The sequence below is a fragment of the Symphalangus syndactylus genome, chromosome 11 (genome assembly GCF_028878055.3).
Source record: "Symphalangus syndactylus isolate Jambi chromosome 11, NHGRI_mSymSyn1-v2.1_pri, whole genome shotgun sequence".
NCBI classification, from domain to species: domain Eukaryota; kingdom Metazoa; phylum Chordata; class Mammalia; order Primates; family Hylobatidae; genus Symphalangus; species Symphalangus syndactylus.
Window position 1 is genome coordinate 56551515 of NC_072433.2, and position 25524 is coordinate 56577038.

The 25524-nt window shown below is 50.8% G+C and overlaps 1 protein-coding gene across 6 annotated transcripts in view; it reads right to left on the reverse strand.

Moving 5' to 3' along the window:
* Window positions 1-656: 656 nt before the first annotated feature.
* The window catches only part of KDM8 (lysine demethylase 8), a 47555-nt gene continuing 22687 nt past the window's right edge, over window positions 657-25524 (reverse strand). For 2 of the 6 annotated variants that reach the window (XM_063612806.1, XM_063612809.1), the window contains exons 2-8: window positions 13857-14385; window positions 8723-8889; window positions 7451-7583; window positions 6471-6515; window positions 3351-3500; window positions 1932-2024; window positions 657-1851 (exon numbers count right to left, since the gene is read on the reverse strand). In XM_063612806.1, the coding sequence (XP_063468876.1) occupies window positions 1687-1851; window positions 1932-2024; window positions 3351-3500; window positions 6471-6515; window positions 7451-7583; window positions 8723-8889; window positions 13857-14385 (1282 nt within the window). In that variant the 3' untranslated portion in view covers window positions 657-1686. The other 4 variants (XM_055298128.2, XM_063612807.1, XM_063612808.1 and 1 more) reach the window with 4 other exon arrangements.

Sequence of the window (25524 nt, forward strand, 5' to 3'; positions counted from 1 at the left end):
TGTCTTATGCCTCGCTACTTTCAGGGGTGTTGACATCTGGTGTAAATTCTTCCTATGAAAGATTAGGTAATTCACTATTAACCATGGCAGGGAATAAACAATGTCCTTCAAACAGCTGCCCACAGAGCCAAATGGACTCAGCTTCCAGATGGCTCGTGTTTGTCACTCCCCGGCACACCCATGGCCCCTCGGCAGCCCACTCCCAGGATGAGTAAGTACCACGGCCTCTCCCTGCCAACAGCCAGCTTTCGAGAATGCAGATCCTGCTAGTGTCTGCTCAAAGGATGAGAACTGCAGGACCTACATGATAAAGGTCAAATTCCTTGGCCTGGGTAGAGGGCATCAGGAGCTGGAGTTCCAGCTGCCGATGGCCACCTTCCCATCCCCCTTCTAGTTACCCCAGGGTAGCAACCCCCTGGCCAACCAGAATCTTTCCTGGGGCTGCTTGATTTTTGGCTAAAAGACAAGCAGCTGAGCCAGTGGTCAAGATGCTGGCAGGATGGCAGCTCAAACCTCAGGGCTTTTCCCCAGGCCTATCTTGGAAGGGGGGAAGAAAGAAGCCAAGGCTGGCATGTGGCTCACACCTGTAACCCCAGCACTTTGGGAGGCCAAGGTGGGAGGATCGCTTAAGCCCAGGAGTTCAAACCAGCCTGGGCAACATAGCAAGATCCCATCTCTATTTAGTTTAAAAAGAAAAAACAGAGGGATGGGGAAAATCTTAATGGCCAAAACATAAAACAAACCTGCGTGCACACAAACAAGACACAATTACAGAAAGCACGGAGACTGGCTCTCCCCCTGGCCTCAAACCCCACAGGTTTGAGAGTCATTACTTCTGGGGGATGGTGACTAGAAGGTGGGAGGGAGGCTTCTAGGAGCTGGTGATGGTTCGGTGGTTTCTTCACTTGGGAGCCTGCTCCTGGGTGAGTGTGGGTGAAAAGTCATCCAGCAAGACCTTCACACTTCTCTGCAGGCAGGTAGGTTATCCTTGAGCCACGGGGATGACAGAAAGCTCCCACTGCCCAGCAGGGCTCTGGGCTCCTGCGCAGGTCTCTACGGACTCTCCTGTGACCTAGGCAATGCCTAGCTTTCTCCAGTATTCAGGCTGTGGCATCCAGGAGGCCGTTACGGGAAGGAAGGGCAAAAGGATCAGAGTAATTGGGATCAGTGACAGCGGCTAAGGTTCATGCAGCAGCAGGGGCTCAGCACCACCTTCTCGGCCCTCGGCAGTGAGGACTGGCCTTGCCCTTTTCCATATGGGCACAGCGAAGTGAGGGATCCTGGCCAAGTCACACAGCAGGTACACAGTGCGGCCGGGTTTGAATCGAGTAGCCAACCTCAGAGCCCACATTTCACCCCTGCCCGTGTGACCCACCGGTTTCCCAAAAATATTAGGCTTTCTGATGCCGGAGTCCCCATGCAGGCTGTCTGCCTGCAATGTCCTTCTGGGCTCTCCCCACCTTCCTCTGCCATGCACCCCTGGCCTGGAGTGTGCTCCTTCCTGGGCAGCTCCCGCTCTGTGCCTGTCCAGTGCTGGAGCTCAGCCCCCCAGGGCTGCCACTGGGCAGTGAAGGCTCTTCAGGACACAGGTTCAGTCCTGCTTGTCTCTATAGATTCCAGGACCCAGGAAATTCGTAAACAGATGAATGCTGTCTGCATGTCAGGCCCTTTCAGCTCCTATCCTGGCTATGACCACCAGAAGCTGACTGAGAAGCTCAAATCCAGAGCCTGCACATAATGCCAGTATTTCACGGGGATGAACAGGATCTCTCCAGGAGACAGGATGCAGGACAGGAATGGGGCCTTGGCAAACTTGGGGAACTTCTCCAGGTCGGGATTCTCCACGTCAACCTGAAGAAAGCAAAGGACATCATCATCTCCAGGGGCAGTGGGGAGAAGCTGCAACATCACCCCGGACCCCCAGTGCCCACCTGGCTCGTGTTATGGAGAAGGTGCGTGTCATGAGGGTACAGAGCCCCTGACTCCTGCGGGGAATACAGCCGGATGTACTTCCTCCCCATCACCTGGGAAGAGAGACCCTGAGAGTCAGCTGGTGGCCTCGCTCCGCTGCTGCCCCAAGCCCACTCTGGCCTCTGTGCCCTTCCACATGCTGCTCCCTGGGCCCAGCCTGCCCTTCCCCACCACACACATGCTTACAGTTCCACGTGTATGCTTTTTTTTTTTTTTTATTTTTTAGAGACAGGGTCTCACTCGGTCATCCAGGCTGGAGTGCAGTGGTGCAATCATGGCTCACTGCAGTCTCGACCTCCTGGCCTCCAGAGATCCTCCTGCCCCAGCCTCCCCAGTAGTTGAGACTACAGGTGTGCCCCACCACACCCAGCTGATTTTTGTATTTTTATTTTTGGTAGAGCGTGGGTTTCACTATGTTACCCAGGCTGGTCTTGAACTCCTGGCCTCAAGTGATCCTCCTGACTCGGCCTCCCAAAGTGCTGGGATTATAGGTGTGAACTACCAAACTTGGCCTAAGGTATGTTTTTCTTCCAAATATATTTTGAAAAATAATTTCATTTTTGGAGCCCACAATTATCAGGCGCTTGTCTGTGCCAGGCACTGCTTAAGTGCTTTATGCATGTTGACTGTTTTAATCCTCTCTGAGGTGGTTTATCTTCACTCTCATTTTGCAGGTGAGGAAACTGAGGCACAGAGAGGTTAAATGAGCTGCCCAGGCTCACACAGCTGAGGTGAGGCAGGGCTGCTGTCCATGCCAGGCAGGCTGGCTCCCGAAGCCCAGCTCATAGCCCACTCCTGGGTCGCCTCTTTGGACTGGTCTGCTGGGGTAGGAGAATGTTCTCCTTTACTAAACCTCTCTTTGCCTGCGAAAACCAAGGTGGTCTTATAGCAGTAGACAGAGGTGCCTCCTCTTGCAGCAAACCCATCTGCTCCTCTGCCTGGGTCTCAGGAAAAAACCTCCCAGTGACTGAGAAAACTCCTCCCCCAACCTGTTGCCTCCTATTTGGAAGCTGGTCTGGATCAGATGGGTGGCAGGCGGAGAGGGGCAGAGGCACCGGGCACCCGCACTAACACTCGCTCCCTCTCCTGAGGGCTCCCCTGTGAGGGATCTTGGGAGGAGCACATGCAGGAGGAGCTGCTTCTGGAAACAGCTGACTGCAGAGGCCTTCCCAGGCCGGGGCCGTTTATTTGTTTGTCTTATATTTTTGTCCTCCCGGGCCGAGGCCGTTTGTGTGTTTGTTTTATATTTTTGTCCTCATCCCCTTCAGTGCTTCTTGTTTCTTTTTAAGAGCCCGGTGTTTAAAAGGCAGAGAATGTGGCTGGCCAGGTGTCTGGGCCAGGAGGAGATAGGAGGCCACTATTCCAGCTGCAGCTCCAACCTGGACTAGGAAGTTTTGCTGGGGATCCTGATGCAGTGGGGAGACGGTTCCCTGGGGACCAAACCAGGCATTGATGGTGATCTCCTCCTCCTCCCCATCGCCCAGGCTGCAGTAGTCGGGGATGCTGATGTCCTGCTTCAATTCCGGGATCTGTGGGTGGCAGAGCAGACATGAGAGGTGGGGATCCAGCTGGGGACACCACAGCCTGGAGGCCAACGAAGAGTCAGAAACACATACCTATATCCATTATGTGTGTGTGTGTTTGAGACAGGGTCTGGCTCTGTTTCTCAGGCTGGAGTGCAGTGGCGTGATCTCAGCTCACTGCAGCCTCTGCCTCCCGGGCTCAAGTGATCCTCCCATCTCAGCCTCCCTAGTAGCTGGGACTACAAGCATGCACCACGCCCAGCTAATTTTTTTTTTATTTTTATTTTTGTAGAGAAAGGGTTTCGCCATGTTGCATAGGTTGCTCTCAAACTCCTAGACTTAATTGATCCACCCGCCTCGGCCTCCCAAAGTGCTGGTATTACAGGCGTGAGCCACCGCACCCGGCCCTCACCTTCCTAGTTTTAAAAGCCAGGGTAGGCACAGAGGATTTGTTGCCATACCTGGCAGAAACAGGCTGGGCAGAGAACAGAAACTGCCTGACGAGAAAGGCAGGTGTGGGCCTGGGTCTGTGCTCTGAGCTTTATATGACGCAGTAAGGGTGGGGCGGCTCCCCATGGCCTCTGACAGAGTTATATGCCACACATCAGGCGATCTCAGATGTTCACAGTGGGGCAGGGCTGCAGTGGCCTGGCCTCCTTTATTTATTTATTGTAATTTTTTTTTTCAAAGACAGTCTTGTTCTGTCACCCAGTCTGGAGTGCAGTGGTGCCATCATGGCTAACTGTAGCCTCAACCTGCAGGGCTTAAGCGATCCTCCTGCCTCAGCCTCCCGAGTTGCTGGGACCACAGGAGCATGCCACCATGCCCAGCTAATTTTATTTTTGTAGAGATGGGGTCTTGCTATGTTGTCCAGGCTGGTCTTGCTTGGCCTCCCAAAGTGCTGGGACTACAGGTGTGAGCCACTGCACACGGCCCTGGCCTCCTTTAGACAAAGCCAGGGTCTCAGAGTGAAAACACACTCACTCTAAGTCCACTTCCTGTCCAGACCCTTAGCAGGCACCTCAGTTACCTCTGGGGTTGAACCCACCAGAGCAGGCCACCAGCCCACACCCCCCAGGCCACCAAGAACCCCAGGGTTCTTCACGGGACCCTGGTTGGACCCGGCGGCATTTTTCAAGCTTGAGAGGCATGAAAACAAGGTTGCCAGAAGGACACAGGTCTTTTTAGAGTTACTGCTCCCCAGCCTGATGGCACCTGTAGGTGGACACTACCATTCCTTCGGGAGCAGTGACGGTAACTTCAGGCTGCTGGCTCAGAAACCAGTGTGTACCAGGAAAAGCTGGAATGTTCTCCCCGCAGGGAGCTTGGTCCGGACACTGCTATTCAGACCTTTAAGAATCTGTCTCAAATCAGCTGTGCAGAAACGCAGCCGCGCCTGCTGCTTAGGACTGAAGTACAAGTTCGCAAGCTGAGGTCCCTCCCAGGGCTGTCAGGGGTTCCTCCCAAAGGTAACACCGGACACTGCTGCTTCTGACCAGAACTGGCCCTGTGGAATCTGAGCAGAAACTATGATTGGTCCCTGATGACATCATCAGGATTTCTGAAAGGTGATTGGCTGACCAGATCATGTCATCAGAATCACCGGCCAAGGATGCAGAGACCCCAAGGGAATCAGTGGTCCCGAGATGTGACTGATAATTGAGGCAGCTTAAACTCATGGCCAAAATCTTCTAGAACATGGGGTCCCTGGGAGAAGAGTCAACAAGAGGTTCTGGGACAAGAATTTGGTAGGAGTCCCTGAGCATCCTGTAGGTAGAGAAGGTTCTAGAACACTGTCCTTGCCACACAGCATGATAACACCTGAGCATGGGCTGCTGGGACTTCTCCAGGGTCCTCTCCACAGCATGGTGGACATTCAGCTCTGGGACCCAAGGTAAACACCCAGGTGGCCCTCCATTACCCAAAACATCTTTCAAGTCCTGGTTCATCTTGAAAGTCACTGTGAACTTGGCCTTCTACTCCTAAATATACCTCCTCCTGTTCTACAAAGTATGAAACAGCTGCTCCACGACAGGGGGCCAAGGTTAACTGTGGCTTCCAGGGTCCCCGGCCCACACTGAGGCCATGCCCCCAGGATGACTGGGGTCAGGGGAAAGGCGGGCCTCGGGATCACACAGTAGGGACGTGATCAATTAGAATCCCCCTTTCCTTCACTTAGCAAGTGACATGGACAGGACGCAGGATGCACAAGTCCTAATAGGGAGGCCTGGGGAAAAGAAACCACCAGCCTCCTTTAATGTTGGCATGAAGGCTCCTGGCACAGCCCCTACTGGCCCTGGGTCCCCCATCGAGACAGAGAGGCAGTCCTGGCTTCAGCAGTAGATACAGCAGCTGAGCAGCATCCCAGCGCCCCACTGCAAAGGCTGCAGAGGTGCGGCCCCAGCCCACCCTTGGCTGTGGCCCTGACCCTGACTGACTCGAGTCTTCCACGTTCAGGGCACACACCTGGCCCTATCCTTGAATCCTGCCAAGTGCTGCCTCCCTGGGCACTCCTGGCAGACACCACACCAGCCAGGTCCCTCCTGGGCACCCCAGCTCCATCTATTTAGTGTTTTGGGGTCCTGAATCTGGGCATCTTCCCCCATCTTCCCTCCCTCCCCCACACATCCACCCACGTCCAGGGCCCAGCGGTTCACACCTATCTTGAACTGCTCCACCTGCCAGCATCACCTCTCCTTGCACCACAGCAACAGCCCAGCCAGCCACCCGCTCCGAAAGCTGCTCCCTTCATCTCTGAACAGTGGCTCCTGCAATCCTCGGGGCACTGGTGACCCCCTAGTGTTTCCTGTCACTTTAGGAAAATGGCTCCTCATCACCCACGTCCTGTCGACTTCCCAGCCTCACCTGCTGCCTTCCTCCTACTCACGCCCACTGCTCCAGCCGCACTGAGCCCAGGAGGGGAGGAGAGGGGAAGGTGAGACAGTGAGGGACAGAGGAGCATGGCCTCAGACTTACCTGGTCAAAGAGCTGGTGCTGAGCAAGGTACCCGACGTCCCTTGGCTAATCCACCGGAGAAAACCAGAGGTGACACAGAAAGCCCAGTTAGTCGTGACAGATGCCCTCCTGCTGCTGCTATCCAGCTGGCCCCAGCCGCAGCCCCGCCACCCTTCCACTCCAACCTGAGTGGTCCTCTTCAACCCTTAGAGGCCCTGGGGCAGCTTCAAAGAACCTCTCCAGCACTGGGGTACCCAGTTTGTAAAGCACTGATCTCATCCATCTGATTGGCAAACATTTTCATAAAATGGCAACAAACAGTGCAGGCAAAGATGTAAGAAAATGATCACTTGTGTTAATTGCTGGTGAAAGTATAAGTGATTTAACTTTTGGGAAAAATAAATTGTCCTATCCTGTCCTGTCCTAATTTTGACAGGGCCTGGTTCTATTGTCCAAGCTGGAATGCAGTGGCCTGATCTTGGCTCACTGCAACCTCTGCCTCCTGGGCTCAAGCAATTTGCCCCACCTCAGCCTCTTGAGTAGCTGGGATTACAGGCATGTACCACTACACCCAGCTAATTTTTATATTTTTTATAGAGACAGGGTTTCACTATGTTTCCCAGGCTGGTCTTGAACTCCTGGGCTTAAGTGATCCGCCTGCCTCAGCCTCCCAAAGTGCTGAGATTACAGGTGTGAGCCACCACGCCTGGCTGCTATTAAAATTTTAAATACACATACTCTTGACTTAGCTGTCCAACTTTTGGAACAGGCTAAAACCCACTGAATTATACTCCCCTGGCTATTAAAAAGGACCTGACATGAATCCCTCGTGTCTGCTGGCTGAGCAGCCTGCCTTCCTCGCTGTGGTCATCCCTCCGACCACAGAATTACAGACTGGCTCCTCCAAAACCTCCCATTGCAACACATGGAGGGTTATTTGCCTAAATGTACTATGCTCTCTCCCTTGCAAGTATTAGGGGAAAGCAGTCCCCATGATGTACCTCATTCACGATGTATTTGCTGATGAACTCGTTGACCGTCATGAGTGTCTGGGACCATTCCTCGTCTGTGTACCTTGAACCAACTTCCACCGGGACAGTTCGGCAGCCAGCGATCTCTTGGATATACTCCAAACTGGCAGAAAGACACACACTGGCATCGTCACTGCTAATATCTGTTGGGCATAGTACTAAGTGTGTTTTGCATGTGGTCCCCTTTCATCCTCGGAAAAACTCATGTGCAGAGACGAGGACTGTCATCCCCAGCTTCACTGATGAGGGAACCAGCACGGAGAGGCGGGGCTCCCTGCTCAAGACTGTGTGGCTCATACACAGCGCTGCGGAGCTTTGCAGATAGGGCCGGTAAGTCTGGTTGGCTGGGCTGCTCTAGTTCCCTGCTTGCCAACGGCCTCCTCACTTCTTTCTTTGCTCATTTTGTCACTAAGCTGAGAAACCTTTGAACACTGCCCTTTGAAACTTGGGCAGTGCGGCAGGTGGCAGTTTCCTGGACTCTGCCCTCTAGCCTGGGACTGATTCCAGGCCTCATCAGTTACGGGCCAGGGGATCTGTGGCAGGTTACTGAACCTGAGTCCTTGATCCCCATTTACAGAATGGGGGTGATGACAACACCTGTCCTAGTGCCAGGTATGTAGTAAAATGCTTAATGAAGCCTTGCTGTGAGGAGGGCTCCTGCAATGAGAATTCCTCCACATGTCTCAGCAGGTACCATTCCCTCCGCTAAACCACAAAACAGGCTGACTCCATCTACCTTCCTGCAGAGATGCCTCCTTATTTCCAAACTCATGCAGAGCCACGGCATGACAGCCACGCTCCAGCTGCCTGATCTGATCTCCCCATCATGATTCTGAGAAAGGACTAGAAACAAACACAAGAGACCACAGAATCCCTGAGAGAGAGAGACAGGGGCTGTCTTTTGGGTTATTTCTGCGCTTAGCCTCAGGGCCCTGAGATGGTCTGAAATTGCTAGGATCCTGTAAAATTGCATAACAGACACATCCTAGGACTGCCACTTAGGGACTCATTAAAAAACCGCTTAGGGCGAGCAAGGTAGAAGGTAAGAATCCCATAACCTGTGGCATAAATTCAGAGCACCCTACTTTTCACTCTTTTTTAACCCTTTGGCAATCAATCAAGGGCTGCTAGTGAAGCATCTACAAGGCTGCATTTCCCTAGGGATGGTTGGGAGGAATTCAGAGAGCCCTGGGGAACACTAAAATGGGAAGAGGGACCTCACCTCCCTTGGCGACCACCCACCTCCACTTCTGCATGCACGGCCAGTGGTCAGCCACGCCTTTCAGGATCACGGGCCTCCCTGGAACCAAAAACTGCTCCCTGAAATGCTGGAGGGATGGACGGTGCAGCCGGGGGACTGTTCTTTCTAACTTCACATCTGGAATCGAACCATGGTCCACTCTTGCTTTCTGTTTAAAATCAAAACAGAACAAAATAGCAACCACCTCAGGAAGTCGACATTTGAGGTATTCCACCAGGAACCTGCGTCAGGGGTAGGAGAGCTTAGCTGTCAAGAGTACCAGTAATCAATCAATCCATCCATCCATCCATCCATCCATCCTTCCTTCCTTCCTTCCTTCCTTCCCTCCCTCCTTTCTTTTCTTTCTTTTCTTTCCCTCTGTGGCCCGGGCTGCAATCTACTCGGCTGGCTGCTGCGCCGCCACGCGCGCTGCCTGGGATTACCAGCGCGCGCCACCACCGCTGCCTGCTTTTTCTCCTTCCGCTGCAGGCGCGGTTTCGCCATGTTGGCCACGCTGGTCTCCAGCTCCTGACCCCAAGTGCTCTGCCCGCCTCAGCCTCCCGAGGTGCTGGGACTGCAGACGGAGTCTCGCTCACTCGGTGCTCGGTGTGGCCCGGGCTGGAGTGCGGTGGCGTGGTCTTGGCTCGCTGCAGCCTCCACCTCCCAGCCGCCTGCCTTGGCCTCCCAGGGTGCTGGGATTGCAGCCCCTGCCCGGCCGCTGCCCCGTCTGGGAGGTGGGGAGCATCTCTGCTCGGCCACCCCTCTGCCCGGCTACCCCGTCTGGGAAGTGGGGAGCGCCTCGGCCCGGCCACCCATCGTCTGGGAAGTGAGGAGCGCCTCGGCCCGGCCACCCATCGTCTGGGAAGTGAGGAGCGCCTCTGCCCGGCCACCCGTCGTCTGGGAAGTGAGGAGCGCCTCTGCCCGGCCACCCGTCATCTGGGAAGTGAGGAGCGCCTCTGCCCGGCCACCCGTCGTCTGGGAAGTGAGAAGCGCCTCTGCCCGGCCGCCCTGTCTGGGAAGAAGTGAGGAGCGCCTCTGCCCGGCCGCCCCGTCTGGGAAGTGAGGAGCACCTCTGCCCGGCCGCCCCGTCTGGGAAGTGAGGAGCGCCTCTGCCCGGCCGCCCCGTCTGGGAAGTGAGGAGCACCTCTGCCCGGCCGCCCCGTCTAGGAAGAAGTGAGGAGTGCCTCGGCCCAGCCGCCCCGTCTGGGAAGTGAGGAGCCCCTCGGCCCGGCCACCCATCGTCTGGGAAGTGAGGAGCCCCTCGGCCCGGCCACCCATCGTCTGGGAAGTGAGGAGCGCCTCTGCCCGGCCACCCATCGTCTGGGAAGTGAGGAGCGCCTCTGCCCGGCCACCCATCGTCTGGGAAGTGAGGAGCGCCTCTGCCCGGCCACCCATGGTCTGGAAAGTGAGGAGCGCCTCTGCCCGGCCGCCCCGTCTGGGAGGTCTAACACGGAGGCCAGAAGCAATGTGGGGGCTGGACGTGGTGGCTCACGCCTGTGGTCCCGGCACTCTGGGGGGCCGAGACGGGTTGATCACTTCGGGCTAGGAGTTCGAGACCAGTCTGGCCAACATGGCGAAACATATGAAAAATACGACAGACAAACCAACCAACCAACTCAGTGACAACAAAACAGGTCTACCCTGGAGTCATACTCTAATGTTTTCTATTTTCCTCCCTTTCTGATCCTTTATCCCACTTTCTTTTTCTTCCTCTTCCTTCTCCTTCTTCTTTGTCAAATAGAGGATTGAGTTATTATCACTGATCCATATAAAGTCCCTCTCTCATTTATTTTAATTCCCACTCCCCATTTCTATTCCCCGTCTTCCCATGTGCAACCTTCCTAATATGTTTGATATGCATCTTTTTGTTTGTATGTATTTTTAGAAAATGTTTATTGTTTTGTGTGCAAAAAAAAAAAAAAATTAATAAAAAAAGAGTACCAGTAACAACAACAGACAACGTTTGTTATTATTACTGCTACTATAACTATTTGCTCCTCATGAGATCAAGGTGGTTTTTTTCTTAACCATTTCATTAAAAATGATTGTTTCATTATAAACTGCTTTCATAGACATTCTGCAATAAAGGAAAACTTACTATCTCCAACTTTACCACCTTAAGGTCTTCTCATTCCTACATATTCTTTTCCCATCTTACACACACACACACACACACACACACACCCACACACACACACACGCAAAATATCTCTGACCTGCTGGGAGTAACAGCAATGATGAAGCAGCAGCCCTGCCTCTCCCCTCCAATCATTTATCAAAAGCAGTTTCCACGTAGCCACTGGTCCTTGCAGTTTCTTAGGAGTGGCTGCACCATCATTTACTTAACCATCTCCCAACTGCGTGACCTGAGTAGTTACTTGCTGCTTGAGAGCCTCAGTGTCCACAGGTGTGAACATGCTGGGAAATGGCCAGCCACAGTGGCTCATACCTGTAATCCCAGCACTTTGGGAGACCAAGGTGGAAGGACTGCTTGAGCCCAGGAGTTTGAAACGAGCCTGGGCAACATAGAGAAACCTCTGTCTCTAGAAAAAATTTAAAAAGCTCAGCGTGGTATTACACGCCTGTAGTCCCAGCCACTCAGGAGCTGAGGTGGGAGAAATCACCTAAGCCTAGCAGGTCAAGGCTGCAGTGAGCTATTTTTTTTTTTTTTTTTTTTTGAGACTGAGTCTCGCTCTGTTGCCCAGGCTGGAGTGCAGTGTCACGATCTTGGCTCACTACAACCTCCACCTCAGGGGTTCAAGCAATTCTCCTGCCTCAGCCTCCAGAGTAGCTGGGATTACAGGCATGTGCCAGGATGCCCCGCAAATTTTTGTATTTTTAGTACAGATGAGGTTTCACCATGTTGGCCAGGCTGGTCTCGAACTCCTGACCTCAGGTGATCTGCCAGCCTCCGCCTCCCAAAGTGCTGGGATTATAGGCGTGAGCCACCACACCCCGCCTGCAGAGAGTTATGATTGTGTCACTGCACTCCAGCATGGGTGACTGGGCAAGACCCTGTCTGTAAAAAAATTGAAACAAAAGAGCAACCCACACACCATGCCCTTGGCCACACGGTGCCCTTGGCAACACCGGGTATCATATGAAGCCTTCTTTGCTAACTTAATAGCCAAAGATGACATGCTGTTTTGCTATTTGCATCTCTCTCTTTTATTTTTTTAACCAGAGGTGGGGCTGAACATTCTCCTGCACATTTGTTTAACAGATCTATTTCCTTCTTGTGAACAGTCTGTTCGGGTTCCTGGACTTCTACCTCCTGGGGCTCAAGATTTTTTCCCTATTGATTTGTACCATTCCTTACGTAATAGAGATATTCATTGTCTGACATATTTGTTGAAAATTTTTCTTCTCCCTTTATTTTTCTTTTATTTTGGTTACATGCATGTGTGTTTAGTGTCAATCGCTTGCATTTTTCTTATATAAAAATAATCTGTGGGCTGGGCGCGGTGGCTCACACCTGTAATCCCAGCACTTTGGGAGGCCGAGGTGGGTGGATCACGAGGTCAGGAGATCAAGACCATCCTGGCCAACATGGTGAAACCCCGTCTCTACTAAAAATACAAAAAAATTAGCCGGGCATGGTAGTGGGCACCTGTAGTCCCAGCTACTTGGGAGGCTGAGGCAGGAGAATGGCGTGAACCCAGGAGGCGGAGCTTGCAGTGAGCTGAGATCACGCCACTGCACTCCAGCCTGGGCGACAGTGAGACTCTGTCTCAAAAAAAATAAAAATAAAAATAAACTTCATTCTAATAATTAAAATAATAATAATAATAATAATTTGTGGCTCACGCCTGTAATCCCAGCACTTAGGAGGCTGAGGTGGGTGGATCACCTGAGGTCCAGACAAGCCTGGCCAACATGGTAAAACCCTGTCTCTATTAAAAATACAAAAATTGCCGGGCGTGGTGGTGGGCGCCTATAATCCCAGCTACTTGGGAGACTGAGGCAGGAGAATCGTTTGAACCTCGGAGGCAGAGGTTGCAGGGAGCTGAGATTGCGCCACTGCACTCCAGCCTGGGCGACAGAGTGAGACTCCGTCTCAAAAATAATAATAATAATAATATGCATTGTAGGAAATTCGGAAAACATAGCAAAGCATTTAGAAAAATGTCAGAAACATCCCATAATTCCACTACCGAGTGTCTAGTACAGTCTTAGTCATTTCTTTCTGTGGGTCAGTACTCTGCCACTCTACAGACAAGGAAACCGAGGCTCAAAGGAGGTTAAGTGACTTGCTTGGGTGTGTTTTAAGTGAGGCCTGTGTGTTGGCACCAGGACCTGAAGCCTTCAGAGTAAACCATGCTCTGTTCCTGGGGGTGCTGTTTGGAACAGGCACATAGACCCAAGGGATGGGAGAGATTGATCCCAAAACAGACATCAGCTAGTTGTAGTATCTCATCCAAACCCAGGAGCAGAGAGACAGGAGTAGCTGGAGGTATCACCTCGCCTGGGTGAGACTTCAGCAAGCCCACCAAGAAGCTGAAAGAAACGGGCCGCCGCTGGCTGCAGCTCTCACCCACACAATCACTTTAAGCTGTTTCCCTCAGGAACCACGAAGTTTCTCTGCTGCCTCTCTACTGAAAGGGCACTGCCTTTGCAAAAAAAAAAAAAAAAAAAAAAAAAAGAGAGAGAGAAAATGAACGGAGCTGTTCCATTTCCAAAATCAATGGGGGCTGAGCATGGTGGCTCACGCCCATAATCTTGGTGCTTCGGGAGGCCATGGCAGGAGGATTGCTTTAGCCCAGGAGTTCCAGATTAGCCTGAGAAACATAATGAGACCCTATCTCTACAAAAAATAAAAAATAAATAAAAAACTAAAAAAATTAGCTGGGTGTAATAGTAGTTCCAGCTACTAAGGAGGCTGAGGCAGGATTGCTTGAACCTAAGAAGTGGAGGCTGCAGTGAGCCAAGATAGCACTACTGCACTCCAGCCTGGGCAACAGAACAGGAGCCTACTTCAGAAAACAAACAGAAATGCAAAATCAATGGAGATGCTGTTTTCCACCAGAGGGGTTGCAGGCCACGACGCCTCACCCCAGGGGAGAGATGACTCAGAATTTCTAGAACAACACGGTTGCTGGATGGCTAGTGTGCTTGGGGACAATCTGCCCCACATACCTTTGTGCTGAGTTGCTCCGAGATGGAGCCATGGGCAGGCCTCTTTCCAGGGAGGTGTGTCTGAAGGATGGCAGCCACTTTAAGGAGGATGTCCCCCAGGATGGCTGCCCCCATCAGCAGGCCCATGTCACAGACCCGCAGGGCTGCAGCCACAGTGTTGGCATCCTCAGGTGCCTGGCACAGACACAGGGCTTTCAGGAGGCAGCCGATGGCATAGACCCGGCGCCAGTCTTTGTCTACATCCTGCCATGTGCCCGTGTTGAGCTTCTCCCAGGAGTAGTCCAGGATCACCTCGCTGGTCTGCAGACACTCATCCCTCCTGCCCTCATAGAAGAGCTCAGTGGCTCGCTGCAACAACGTCACCACGCTCCTCTCCACTTTCTCCCCAAGGTCCAACTTTAGGTCTTCTTTACTGTGTGGCAGGAGCGCCCTGAGGGCCTCCCATAGAGTGCCTTCTCTGGCCAGGGGCTCTGTGGGGCAGTGGGTGTCTCCAGCCATCAGGCCACCGCCAGCTCGTTCAGTCCCGTGCCTGGGGAGGTGGAGAGAAACAAGAGTTAGACGCCAGGACAGACCTGATCCCCTGTGCGTTCCCATAGCTTCCTGTATCTCATCTGCGAGGATTTTTCAACAGCGGTCTTCTCTGTTAGGCAGAAGCTCTGGAGGGGAGGGCCCTCATCTGTCTGGGGTCACTGCTGTATCTTCAGGGCCTGTCCAAACACCTGGTACTCAGCGAGCACTGGATAAATGTTTGTTCAGAAAGGAACGTGTATTGTCCTCACCCGCAGTGCCTCCCATACCCCTCTGCTGCCTGGCAAACTCCTACTCAACCTTTAAGGCCCATCTTAAATATCCCTGTGTGACGCCTGCCAAGATTCTCCAACAGTGTTCTGTGTTCCTGCAGCCCTTGAGCTTCTCTTACAGCACTTGTCACGACGTATGAAAACACCTGCTTACATGTGTGTCTATCCAACACTGCACTGCCAGCTCCACCAGGGCAAGAACGTAGCTCATTCCCCTACGTTTCCCCAGAACCTAAAAGCAGAATCTGCCCCATGGCAGGCACTCAGGAGTGCCAGACTTTGAAAAGTATTCGAGGAGGCTGGCATGGTGGCTCATGCCTGTAATCCCAGCACTTTGGGAGGCCGAGGCAATTGGATCGCTTGAGCTCAGGAGTTCGAGACCAGCCAGGCCAACATGGCAAGACCCTGTCTCTATAAAAAAATACAAAAATTAGTTGGGCATGGCGGTACATGCCTGTGGTCCCAGCTACTTGGGAGGCTAAAGGTGGTAGGATCACTTAAGCCTGGGGGCAAAGGTTGCAGTAAGCCAAGATCATGCAACCAGCCTGAGTGACAGAGCAAGATCCTGTCTCAAATTAAAAAAAAAAAAAAAAAAAAAAAAATATGAAGTGACTTGCCCCGAGGCCTACGGTCAATCATTTGTGCAGAAGCAGGGCTTAAATTCCGGCCAATCTCAGCACCCTCTCCTGTGCGCCATGTCAATGCTGCATGCTTGACATAGATTAACATGTCCCTTGCAATCCTATGATGGGAGTTTTACAGATGAATAAACTGAGATTTCGAGGTTAAGCAATTTGTCCCAAACTACGCAGTAAGTGGCAGTGTCTGCCCAAAACACTCATTGCCTTCAACGGTGAGCTCTTTGGACTTTGTATCCACAGGGCTGAACTCACAGTGAGTTCATTTCCGTCCTTGGTTCACAATGAACATTCTTTCTAGCAAGCTCAGGGTATGGTTAGGGCTCAGAGAGCCCCAGCCTGCCAGGGTGGGTTCTGTCTCTAGCCTCCTAGAAGGCTTCTGTTGGCCTCATTCACAGCCTTCTTGGAGCATTTCACAATCTAATTTCAGCATGGACTTATCCACTAGGCCAGCACAAGACACCACATGGGCCCATCCCTGGCCTCCTTGGGTGGCCTCCTGGCTCATCCCCTGTGTGGCTTACATGAATCTTATAGAGCAACATGGAGAAGTCTCATCTTGAGCATCCAAAAGACCTCAGGGGCCTCATATCCTGGCTTCTCATAAAGGCCAGTGGAAAGGCCTCCCAGGAGACCATTTATTGCCTTACAATAAAACTTGCTTCCACTGGGGCTCTACATACCAGCTTTGTAAACCTGTCTCTTGATGGCCTTAGAAAACAGCCTCCCAGAGGGTTTCAAATGGGTTATAAACCTGTTCCCTGCAATGCAGATTATGGGCTTTGTAAATTGGTGTTTCAGGCCATTATAAAATGGCCCCTCACAGGGCGCCTATCAGCTTTACCAAGCAAGCTTCTCAAGGTGGCCTCAAGTGTGCGGCTTTGTAGACAGGTTCCCCCAGTGGCCCCGTGTGCTGCTTTGTCACCTGGCCTCCCAGGGTGGCCTCACGTTTGGTCTTCAAATGTCTGGTCTTCAAAGTAGCAAGTCTGCTACTTTGCAAATTGGCCTTGGAGACCTCATGTTGAAGGCCAATGGACACAGCCTTCTGGGAAAGATGGCCTCCTAATACAGTGAGTTGGCTGTACAAAACTATCTGCTCTTGGCCACATGAAATAGCCTTATGATTATTCTTTAATGCATAGTTCTTCAGTGAACGGCCTTATCAAAAGGCCTTCAGAGATATTTATGTTGACAATATATGATGGTTTTCCAGAGACAGAGGCTTCAGGATGGCTGTATAAGTTTGTTTTCAAAATGGCTTTTCAGATTGCCTCTGTATAAGCCACTAGAAATGGCCTCCCCAAAGGCCTCAAGATTATTATACACTATCCCCCAGCAGGGCACCTATAATCCCAGCTACTCGGGAGTCTGAAACAGAAGGACTGCTTGAGCCCAAGAATTCGAGACCAGCCTGGGCAATATGTGAAGACCCTGTCTCTAAAAAAAATTTAAAAATTACTTAGCTGGCTGTGGTGGCACACACCTGTAGCCCCAGCTACTCCGGGGGCTGAAGCAGGAAGACTGCTTGAGCTCAGGAGTTTAAGGCTGCAAGTGAACCGTGTTTGTGCCTCTGCACTCTCGTCTGGGCGACAGAGTGAGACCCTGTTTCAAAAAATAAAATAAAACTATAGCCTCCTACAAGGCCTTATGTTGGCAGCATGGTGAAGTGGCATTCTGGCCGTATCAGTCTTCTGCCTTGTTGCGTAGGCTTCCCCAAACCTCTCATGATTTGGCCTTTTATGTAGTTGCCGTATCAAACAGCCACATCCTGGTATAGGAAGAAGTCTTCCAAAGCGGTTTTGTGAGATGAGTCTTGCTCTGTCACCCAGTCTGGAGTGCAGTGATGCCATCTCGGCTCGCTGCAATCTCCGCCTCCCAGGTTCAAGCGATTCTCCTGCCTCAGCCTCTGAGTAGCTGGGACCACAGGCACGTGTGCCATCACGCCCGGTTAATTTTTGTATTTTTAGTAGAGATGGGGTTTCGCCATGTTGGCCAGGCTGGTCTCGAACTCCTGACCACAAGTGATCCACCCACCTCAGCCTCCCAAAGTGCCGGGATTACAGGTGTGAGCCACCACGCCCGGCCCTTGTAACTTGTTTTAAAAACTGGCCTTCCTATAGATGGGGGCTTGTCTGAGGACCAGGTGAAGTCAGATTTTGTCTTAGTTTTACAAACTGATCTGCGGTTTCTTCATTGTGCCAGGAAAGTGTTGTTTGTTGTGCCCATCTACCCCTGCAGGAGCAGCCTCACACTGGCTCCTGTTAGCCATGCAAAATGGCCTTTTAGAAGGAGCCTTGGTCTGGTTGGGGAAACACTCTCTTGTTGGCTGTATGAAACAATCTTCCAGGGTCGCTGGCCTCATGGGCTGTGAGAAGCAGCCTTCACACCACCAACCGCTTGAGATGGCCCTCCTGGGAAGGTCAGGTGCGAGCCACAGGTCACTGCCTTTCTGAATGGCCTCAGGTCCAGGCTTATCAGCCTTCCGGCATTTCCCACATACTGGTCTGATAAAAAGGCTTCTTGTTGTATCAAGTGGTTTTCTAGAGAAAAGGACTAGCCAGAGTAGCCTTATGGCCTGGCTTTATTGATTGGCTCCCCAGAACTCCTCACTGAATTGCTGTTTATAAAGTCTTACATTAAGGCCAGGTGCAGTCGCTCACGCCTGTCATCCTAGCACTTTGGGAGGCTGAGGAGGGTGGATCACCTGAGGTCAGGAGCTCGAGACCAGCCTGGCCAACATGGTGAAAACCTGTCTCTACTAAAAATACAAAAATTAGCCGGCATGGCAGTCCACGCCTATAATCCCAGCTACTCGGGAGGCTGAGGTAAGAGAATTGCTTGAACCCGGGAGGCAGAGGGTGGGGTGAGCTGAGATCTAGCCACTGCACTCCAGCCTGGGTGACAGAGCAAGACTCTGTCCCTCCTGAAAAGAAAAAAAAAGCACACACACACAAAAGGCTTATATTAAATGAACAGCCTTCCAAAGGAGGGAGTCAAGAATAAGATGTGTGACCTGCCAGTTCCCTGCAAGAAGAAAAAAGATGTGTGAAGCAGTCTTTGAGAGTGGTGCCACAGACTGGCCTTCAAGAGCTACACATAAAAGGGTTTATTGGGAGTTGTACAGATAGCCTTCTAGTGGCCAGGTATAGGTGGGTCATCCAAACCAAGATGCTATTAATATTTATGTCTGCATCAGTAAAAACCTGGTGTTATTCCAGGCAAACTGACACCTCCGTAACCCAAATGTGGGCCACATGAAAAAGCCTGAGTGGCCTCGTATCTTCACTTTACAAGTCAGTCTCCTAGAGCTCAACAGGTATTGGCCTTCAAAGACCTCTTGTTGATCACGTTTTTTTGTTTGTTTGGTTTTTTTTTTTTTTTTTTTTTTGAGACACTCTTACTCTGTCACTCAGGCTGGAGTGCAATGGTGCGATCCCGGCTCAACTGCAACCTCTACCTCCCAAGTTCAAGCGATTCTCCTGCCTCTGTCTCCTGAGTAGATGGGATTACAGGTGCCCGCCACTGTGCCCGGCTAGTTTTTCTATTTTTAGTAGAGATGGGGTTTCACCCTGTTGCCCAGGCTGGTTTTCAACTCCTGACCTCAGGTGATCTTCTTGGCTTCCCAAAGTGCTCAGATTACTGGCGTGAGCCGCCACGCCCGGCCCAGAGAAGGCTTTATTTATTTATTTATCTTTTTGCGGGGAGGGGGCAGTCAGGTAAAGAAACAGCCTGAGTGGTCTTATGTCCTGGCTTTGTGAACTGGCCTCATAACCTGGAACGGCTTTCAGGGGGAGGATCAAGTGTGGGTTACATAAAACAGCTTTTGAGTGGACTTGATTCAGCCCCTAAATGCTCCTTACGTAAAGTCTTGTCTGCTGGTGTATGAAATGATCTTACAAAGAAGGTCAGAATATAGGCTGTTTTGTGCTAACCTCTCAGAGTGGTTTTTCTCCTGGACTTATAAATAAGACTAAAATGAATCTTATAAAAGGCTTCTTGTTGGTCGTATTAAACAAAAAGGAGCCAAGTAAAACCCATATAAAACAGCCGGAATAGACTCAGGCCTGGACTTTACAAATTCACCATCCAGGCAGAATTCACTATGCAAACTGGCAAAGTAGGTTCCTGGTAGGTTATGGGATATATCCCTCTTGGAAGCCACTGCCCTGTCATCCTAGGATTCTCTCAAATTATTTTTATTATTTTTTTAGAGACAGAGTCTCGCTCTGTCACCCAGGCTGGAGTGCACTAGCCCAATCTTGGCTCACTGCAACCTCCGCTTCCCAGGTTCAAGCAATTCTCCTGCCTCAGCTGCCCAAGCAGCTGGGATTACAGGTGTGCACCACCACACTCGGCTAATTTTTTATTTTTAGTGGAGACGGGGTTGCGCCATGTTGGCCAGGCTGGTCTCGTGAACTCCTGACCTGAAGTGATCGGCCTGTCTCGGCCTCCCAAAGGGCTGGGATTACAGGCGTGAGCCACCGTGCCCAGCCTTACATTATTTTTAAGTATCAACTCCTCTAAAGCACCCACCTCAGTATTCTTTAAGGTGGCTGAGTGGAATGGCCTCTCCCAGAGCCTGTGATTTGCAGAGGGTCTCAGGGTGGGCCCTCTGCGAGTACCATGCTGGTCATGAGAAAGCCTCCCAAAGGGGGCTTCCAGGACAGATCAGCCTACACCTGGCTTTCTGGGAACAGGCAGTCCAGTTCTCTAACCTCTTCAATGTTACTACGGTAGTATTCCACAAAAATTGTGCAAAAACAAGAGCTTCGTAAAACTTCCTAGAGAAGTTTGGAACATTTTCCAGAAAGCTTTCATACATGGCACAAGGATCCCTTTGGCTCTCTAAGGGGCACAGTCTTGTGTTTGGGTCGTCCGTGTGGCCCCAACGCCTGCGCACCTCCTGACCCCGGGCTTGCTCCCGAGTCCTCCTGAGCACGGCGATTCTTACCGTTGCTGGGAAACGCACCAGTGCCCATCGTTAAGTCTTACCGAGCTACAAGCACCTTTCCTTAGGGAAGCCACACACCCAGGCCCCAGAGGGTCCCCGGTAACCCGCACTGGCCTTGGGCCCCGAGGCCTCAGACCCCCTTCCCTCCTCAGCGCCTTCCCCGGGGCTGCATTTCTCGCGGCTCATATTTGGGACCTGATGGCGGAATCGTTGCCAGCCGGCCTTGCAGCCCAGGGACAGCGGCTGGTTGCCCAAAAGCAGCGGACACACACACACAGCACACAGCACAGTATAAAACCCGCGCAGGCGCACTAGGGCTACACCAACGCGACGCCAAGAACCGCTAAAGCGCACAGCAGCCTGCCGTAAGGGCCTGCCCTCACGCATGCGCAAAACCAATGCCATAAGACGAGCACTACGCACGCGCGGTGCCTTGCCCTCTCTCCTCCAGCAGGGCAGGTCGGCCACGAGCTAAATTGCATTCTCAGAGCGCATGCGCCGACTAGAGCCCGCCTCGGGGCTTTCCAAGGCGCACGCAGAAAGCCGGGCTTGGGGGCTTCACAGGACGCCTGCGCGGTCTATGCCTCTGAACCCGGCCTCTCCACTTCTGAGGAAGTGGAACTGACTCCGCTCTGGAGTTGCTCAGACTAACCTCTCTTCAGCTGGGACGTGTCGAGTCGCCTTTGGGCTGGCGACGACTCGTTGCGTTTGGTTCGACCACTCGGCTGTCTACCCCGAAGAGTCAGAGGCTAGCATAGGAGTATCGATCGCTCTCGGCTCGTCTGATCACGACGCAGTGCCTGGAGGAGCGCCGAGTGATCGATGCCGTGGCCCCGCCCCACTCCCGTTTAAAAGGCCAGGGGATGGCGAAGACAGAGAAAGGCTGGGCTGTATCCTCTGGGTCCTTCCACGCCGCTTTTTCCTCTGCACAGATAACAACTTCGTACAAGGCTGTTTGCATCCACCGTTTAATCCCAGCAGCTAGGATTATTAGTTCTCCCTGTTTTACAGAGAGCGAAACTGAGGCTCAGTGATTAAAGTGGCCACATACTTGTACTTTTGGAAAGTCAGATCCACAATTACCCACGAGCAAGTGCTGCATCCACAGTCTGTTCGAGTGAGAAGGCAAGTGGCCAGGGGACACACTCCTGCCACCTTTGCTTTGATGCCGAGTGGTGCTGGGTCACTGGGGCTTTTGTGTTTTGAGCACACTCTCCTACGGACTCCAAGTATGCAGGCCTTTTGCAGCATTGCACAGAGGCATGGAAAGTTACGTTCATACTGAGCTTGGGGTCTGAGTAGGAAACAGGCTTGCTCAAGATCAGTTCATAGATTAATGGATTCTAGGTACTGTGCTAAAATACTTTAAAAATATGAAGATCGTAGCTATTGTAATGATCATGATCATCCCCATTTTAGGGACTATATTAGTTTGCGTTCATGCTGATGCTAAAGACATATCCCAGACTGGGCAATTTACAAACAAAAAGGTTTAATGGATTCACAGTTCCACATGGCTGGGGAGGCCTCAAAATCATGGTGGAAGGTGAAAGGCACGTGTTACATGGCGGAAGACAAGAGAGAATGAGAACCAAGTGAAAAGGGAAACCCCTTATAAAACCATCAGATCTCATGAGTCTTATTCACTACCAGGAGAACAGTATGGGGGGAACCTTCCCTATCATTCAGTTATCTCCCACTGGGCCCTTCTGCAACACGGAATTATGGGAGCTACAATTCAAGATGAGATTTGGGTGGAGACACAGCCAAACCGTATCAGGGAGGGAGCAAGTACAGCAGAAAGATCTCCTAACCCACCAGGCTCACTGGGATGCTGGTGTTTGAACTCAGCAGCCACAGGTTTAGAATCCTCATGGTTATGTGCTACACTAGGTTACCACCCTTGAGTAGTGACAATGTTGAATTTTCCCTGAGTCTTGTGTCCCTGGGAAAAAGTAAAGATAAAAGGAATTGCTCTCACCCTTTTGTGTTGTGGAAAAAAGTTTACTGCAAAGAATCGCCCCCCACCCCCGCAACAGAACTTAGATAAGACTCCAGGACACCACCCCCATTGTTTACCTGTGAGAGCAGGTAAACAAGACACAGACCCTCCAATTCTAATTCGTTGTCTTATAAGTGATTACCTGAACTGCTTGTCCCACTAATCAATCCTTATAAAATGCTTGTCAACCACTTTGATTAAGATTCTTTCCTTCCTCCAGGCCACTGAACTTTGGCTCACCCTGGGCCTGAGCCAGCAGACAGCCCCTCCTCAACAGGCTGGCCTCAGGTTGATATATTCTCTGATCTACTAACCCGTCATGTCACCCTTTCACCCCACTTCAGGTTCTTTCTAGCCTTGTTTTCTTCTTCCTATAAAACAAAAGCTCTTGTTGGCCTAACCCTTGTGGCCATAGCGTACTCTCTTTTGCAATAGTCTCCCTTCCCCTGTTATAATAGTCCCTCCTGACCAGGCGCGGTGTCTCACGCCTGTAATCCCAGCACTTTGGGAAGCTGAGGCAGGTGGATCACGAGGTCAGGAGATCGAGACCATCCTGGCTAACATGGTGAAACCAGTCTCTACTAAAAATACAAAAAATTAGCCGGCTGTAGTCCCAGCTACTCGGGAGGCTGAGGCAGGAGAATGACGTGAACCCGGAGGCGGAGCTTGCAGTGAGCCGAGATCGTGCCACTGCACTCCAGCCCGGGCAACAGAGCAAGACTCTGTCTCGAAAAAAAAAAAGAAAAAAAATAGTCCCTCCTGCCCCTTGCAATAATCCTTTCAAATAAAGCCACTCTTTTGGTTTGTTTCCTTCAAATAGGACTTTTCTTTTTTCTTTTTTTTAAATTATACTTTATGTTTTGGGTTACATGTGCACAACGTGCAGGTTTATTACATAGGTATACATGTGTCATGTTGGTTTGCTACACCCATCAACTTGTCATTTACCTTAGGTATATCTCCTAATGCTATCCCTCCCCCAGCCCCCCACCCCTTGACAGGCCCTGGTGTATGATGTTCCCCTCCCTGTGTCTATGTGTTCTCATTGTTCACCTCTCACTTATGAGTGAGGGCATGCAGTGTTTGGTTTTCTCTTCTTGTGTTACTTTGCTGAGAATGATGGTTTCCAGTTTCATCCATGTCCTTGCAAAGGACATGAACTCATCCTTTTTTATGGCTGCATAGTACTCCGTGGTGCATATGTGCCACATTTTCTTTATCCAGTCTATCGTTGATGGGCATTTGGGTTGGTTCCAAGACTTTGCTATTGTGAACAGTGCTGCAAAAAACATACGTGTGCATGTGTCTTTATAGTAGAATGTACAAAAATCACAAGCATTCCTATACACCAATAACAGACAAACAGCCAAATCATGAGTGAACTCCCATTCAATAAAATACCTAGGAATCCAACTTAAAAGGGATGTGAAGGACCTCTTCAAGGGGAACTACAAACCACTGCTCAAGGAAATAAAAGAGGACACAAACAAATGGAGTAACATTCCACGCTCATGGATAGGAAGAATCAATATCATGAAAATGGCCATACTGCCCAAAGTAATTTATAGATTCAATGAATGCTATCCCCATCAAGCTACCACTGACTTTCTTCATGGAATTGGAAAAAACTACTTTAAACTTCATATGGAACCAAAAAAGAGTCTGCATAGCCAAGACAATCCTAAGCAAAAAGAACAAAGCTGGAGGCATCACGCTACCTGACTTCAAACTATACTACAAGGCTACAGTAACCAAAACAGCATGGTACTGGTACCAAAACAGATATATAGACCAATAGAACAGAACAGAGGCCTCAGAAATAACACCACACACCTACAACTATCTGATCTTTGACAAACCTGACAAAAACAAGCAATGGGGAAGGGATTCCCTATTTAATAAATGGTGCTGCAAAAACTGGCTAGCCATATGCAGAAAGCTGAAACTGGATCTCTTCCTTACACCTTATACAAAAATTAATTCAAGATGGATTAAAGACTTAAACATAAGACCTAAAACCATAAAAGCCATAGAAGAAAACCTAGGCAATACCATTCAGGACATAGGGATGGGAAAAGCCACTCTTTACTGGATCTGAATTTGTTTTGACAGTGGATGGGCAGTTACTCTACAGAGACTAGAGTAGGGCAGGCACTAGAATCTCCAACTTGCCCAGACAGGCACCACAGCAAGGGCCAAAGGAGGTTCGACCTGGGACCCCCTAATTCCAGAAGCCACAATGTTCAGGAACTGTCTGTTAATGGTGGGTACGGAGTGCTGCCAGTCAGGCAGAGACAAACACCCCTTTTACCAGCTTGTTTGTGTGTTTTCAAAACTGTCTTGTTGAAATGAATTACAGGCGCAGATGAAATGTTTTCTTAAAAGAACCACAATTTTTCACCACAGGGTTTCACTTCCTGTAGTCTCTTTGCCAGTCCTCCCGCCTCCTGTCATTCCCAGCAGCCTTAGAATTGGCCATTAAGCTGACAGACCCATTCGAATGCTGCAAAGGCACTGAACAGAAAAAGGCATCATTTAGGCTGATATTTGTGATTTTTCTCCATTTGATCAGAAACCCGTAATTTAAATATATCCAAGTGTGCTGGGAACATTCGTGACTTAATTATCAAATTTATTTAAAATATATACATACAAACAAAGCTCCAAACTTGCAAACAACATTTAGCTTGGCCATGAAAGAGACATTTAATTTACTTCAATTGCTTAAAAATAAACATGAAAACCTCCCACGTCTTGGCTCTTCCACTGATGCCACCTGGATTTTCCAGGTGGAGGGTCTGCTCACTTAGTTATTCTGTGCTTTCAATTTCATTTCAGCATGTGACCTTCAGCAGGGAGCTAGCAAGCCTAAAATGACCTTGCGCGAAGACTGAGAACAAAATACCAGGTGTTCTGTTGAGTGGGTTCCCCTGGGGTACAAGCAAAAAGACCCCAACATAAAGTCAGGCAGACCAGGATACTTTCTGTCTGAGCCTCAGTGTCCAACTCTGAAGTGGCTACGTTGTCTGGGATATATACCCTGGGGTTCATTGTTGCAGCCAGGAAAATTTAGGACATGGACACACATGAGGAGTTTAGGAGCGGAGGTCTAATAGGTAGAAGAAGTGAGAAAGAGAAACAGCTTCCTCTATCGAGGAAGGGGTGTCTGAGTGGAAAACACTGGTTGGCAGCAAATGTGCAAATTTTATAGTACAGTTTGAGGAGGCGGTGTCTGATTTACATGGGGCTCATAGATTGGTTCGATCAGGTGTGACGT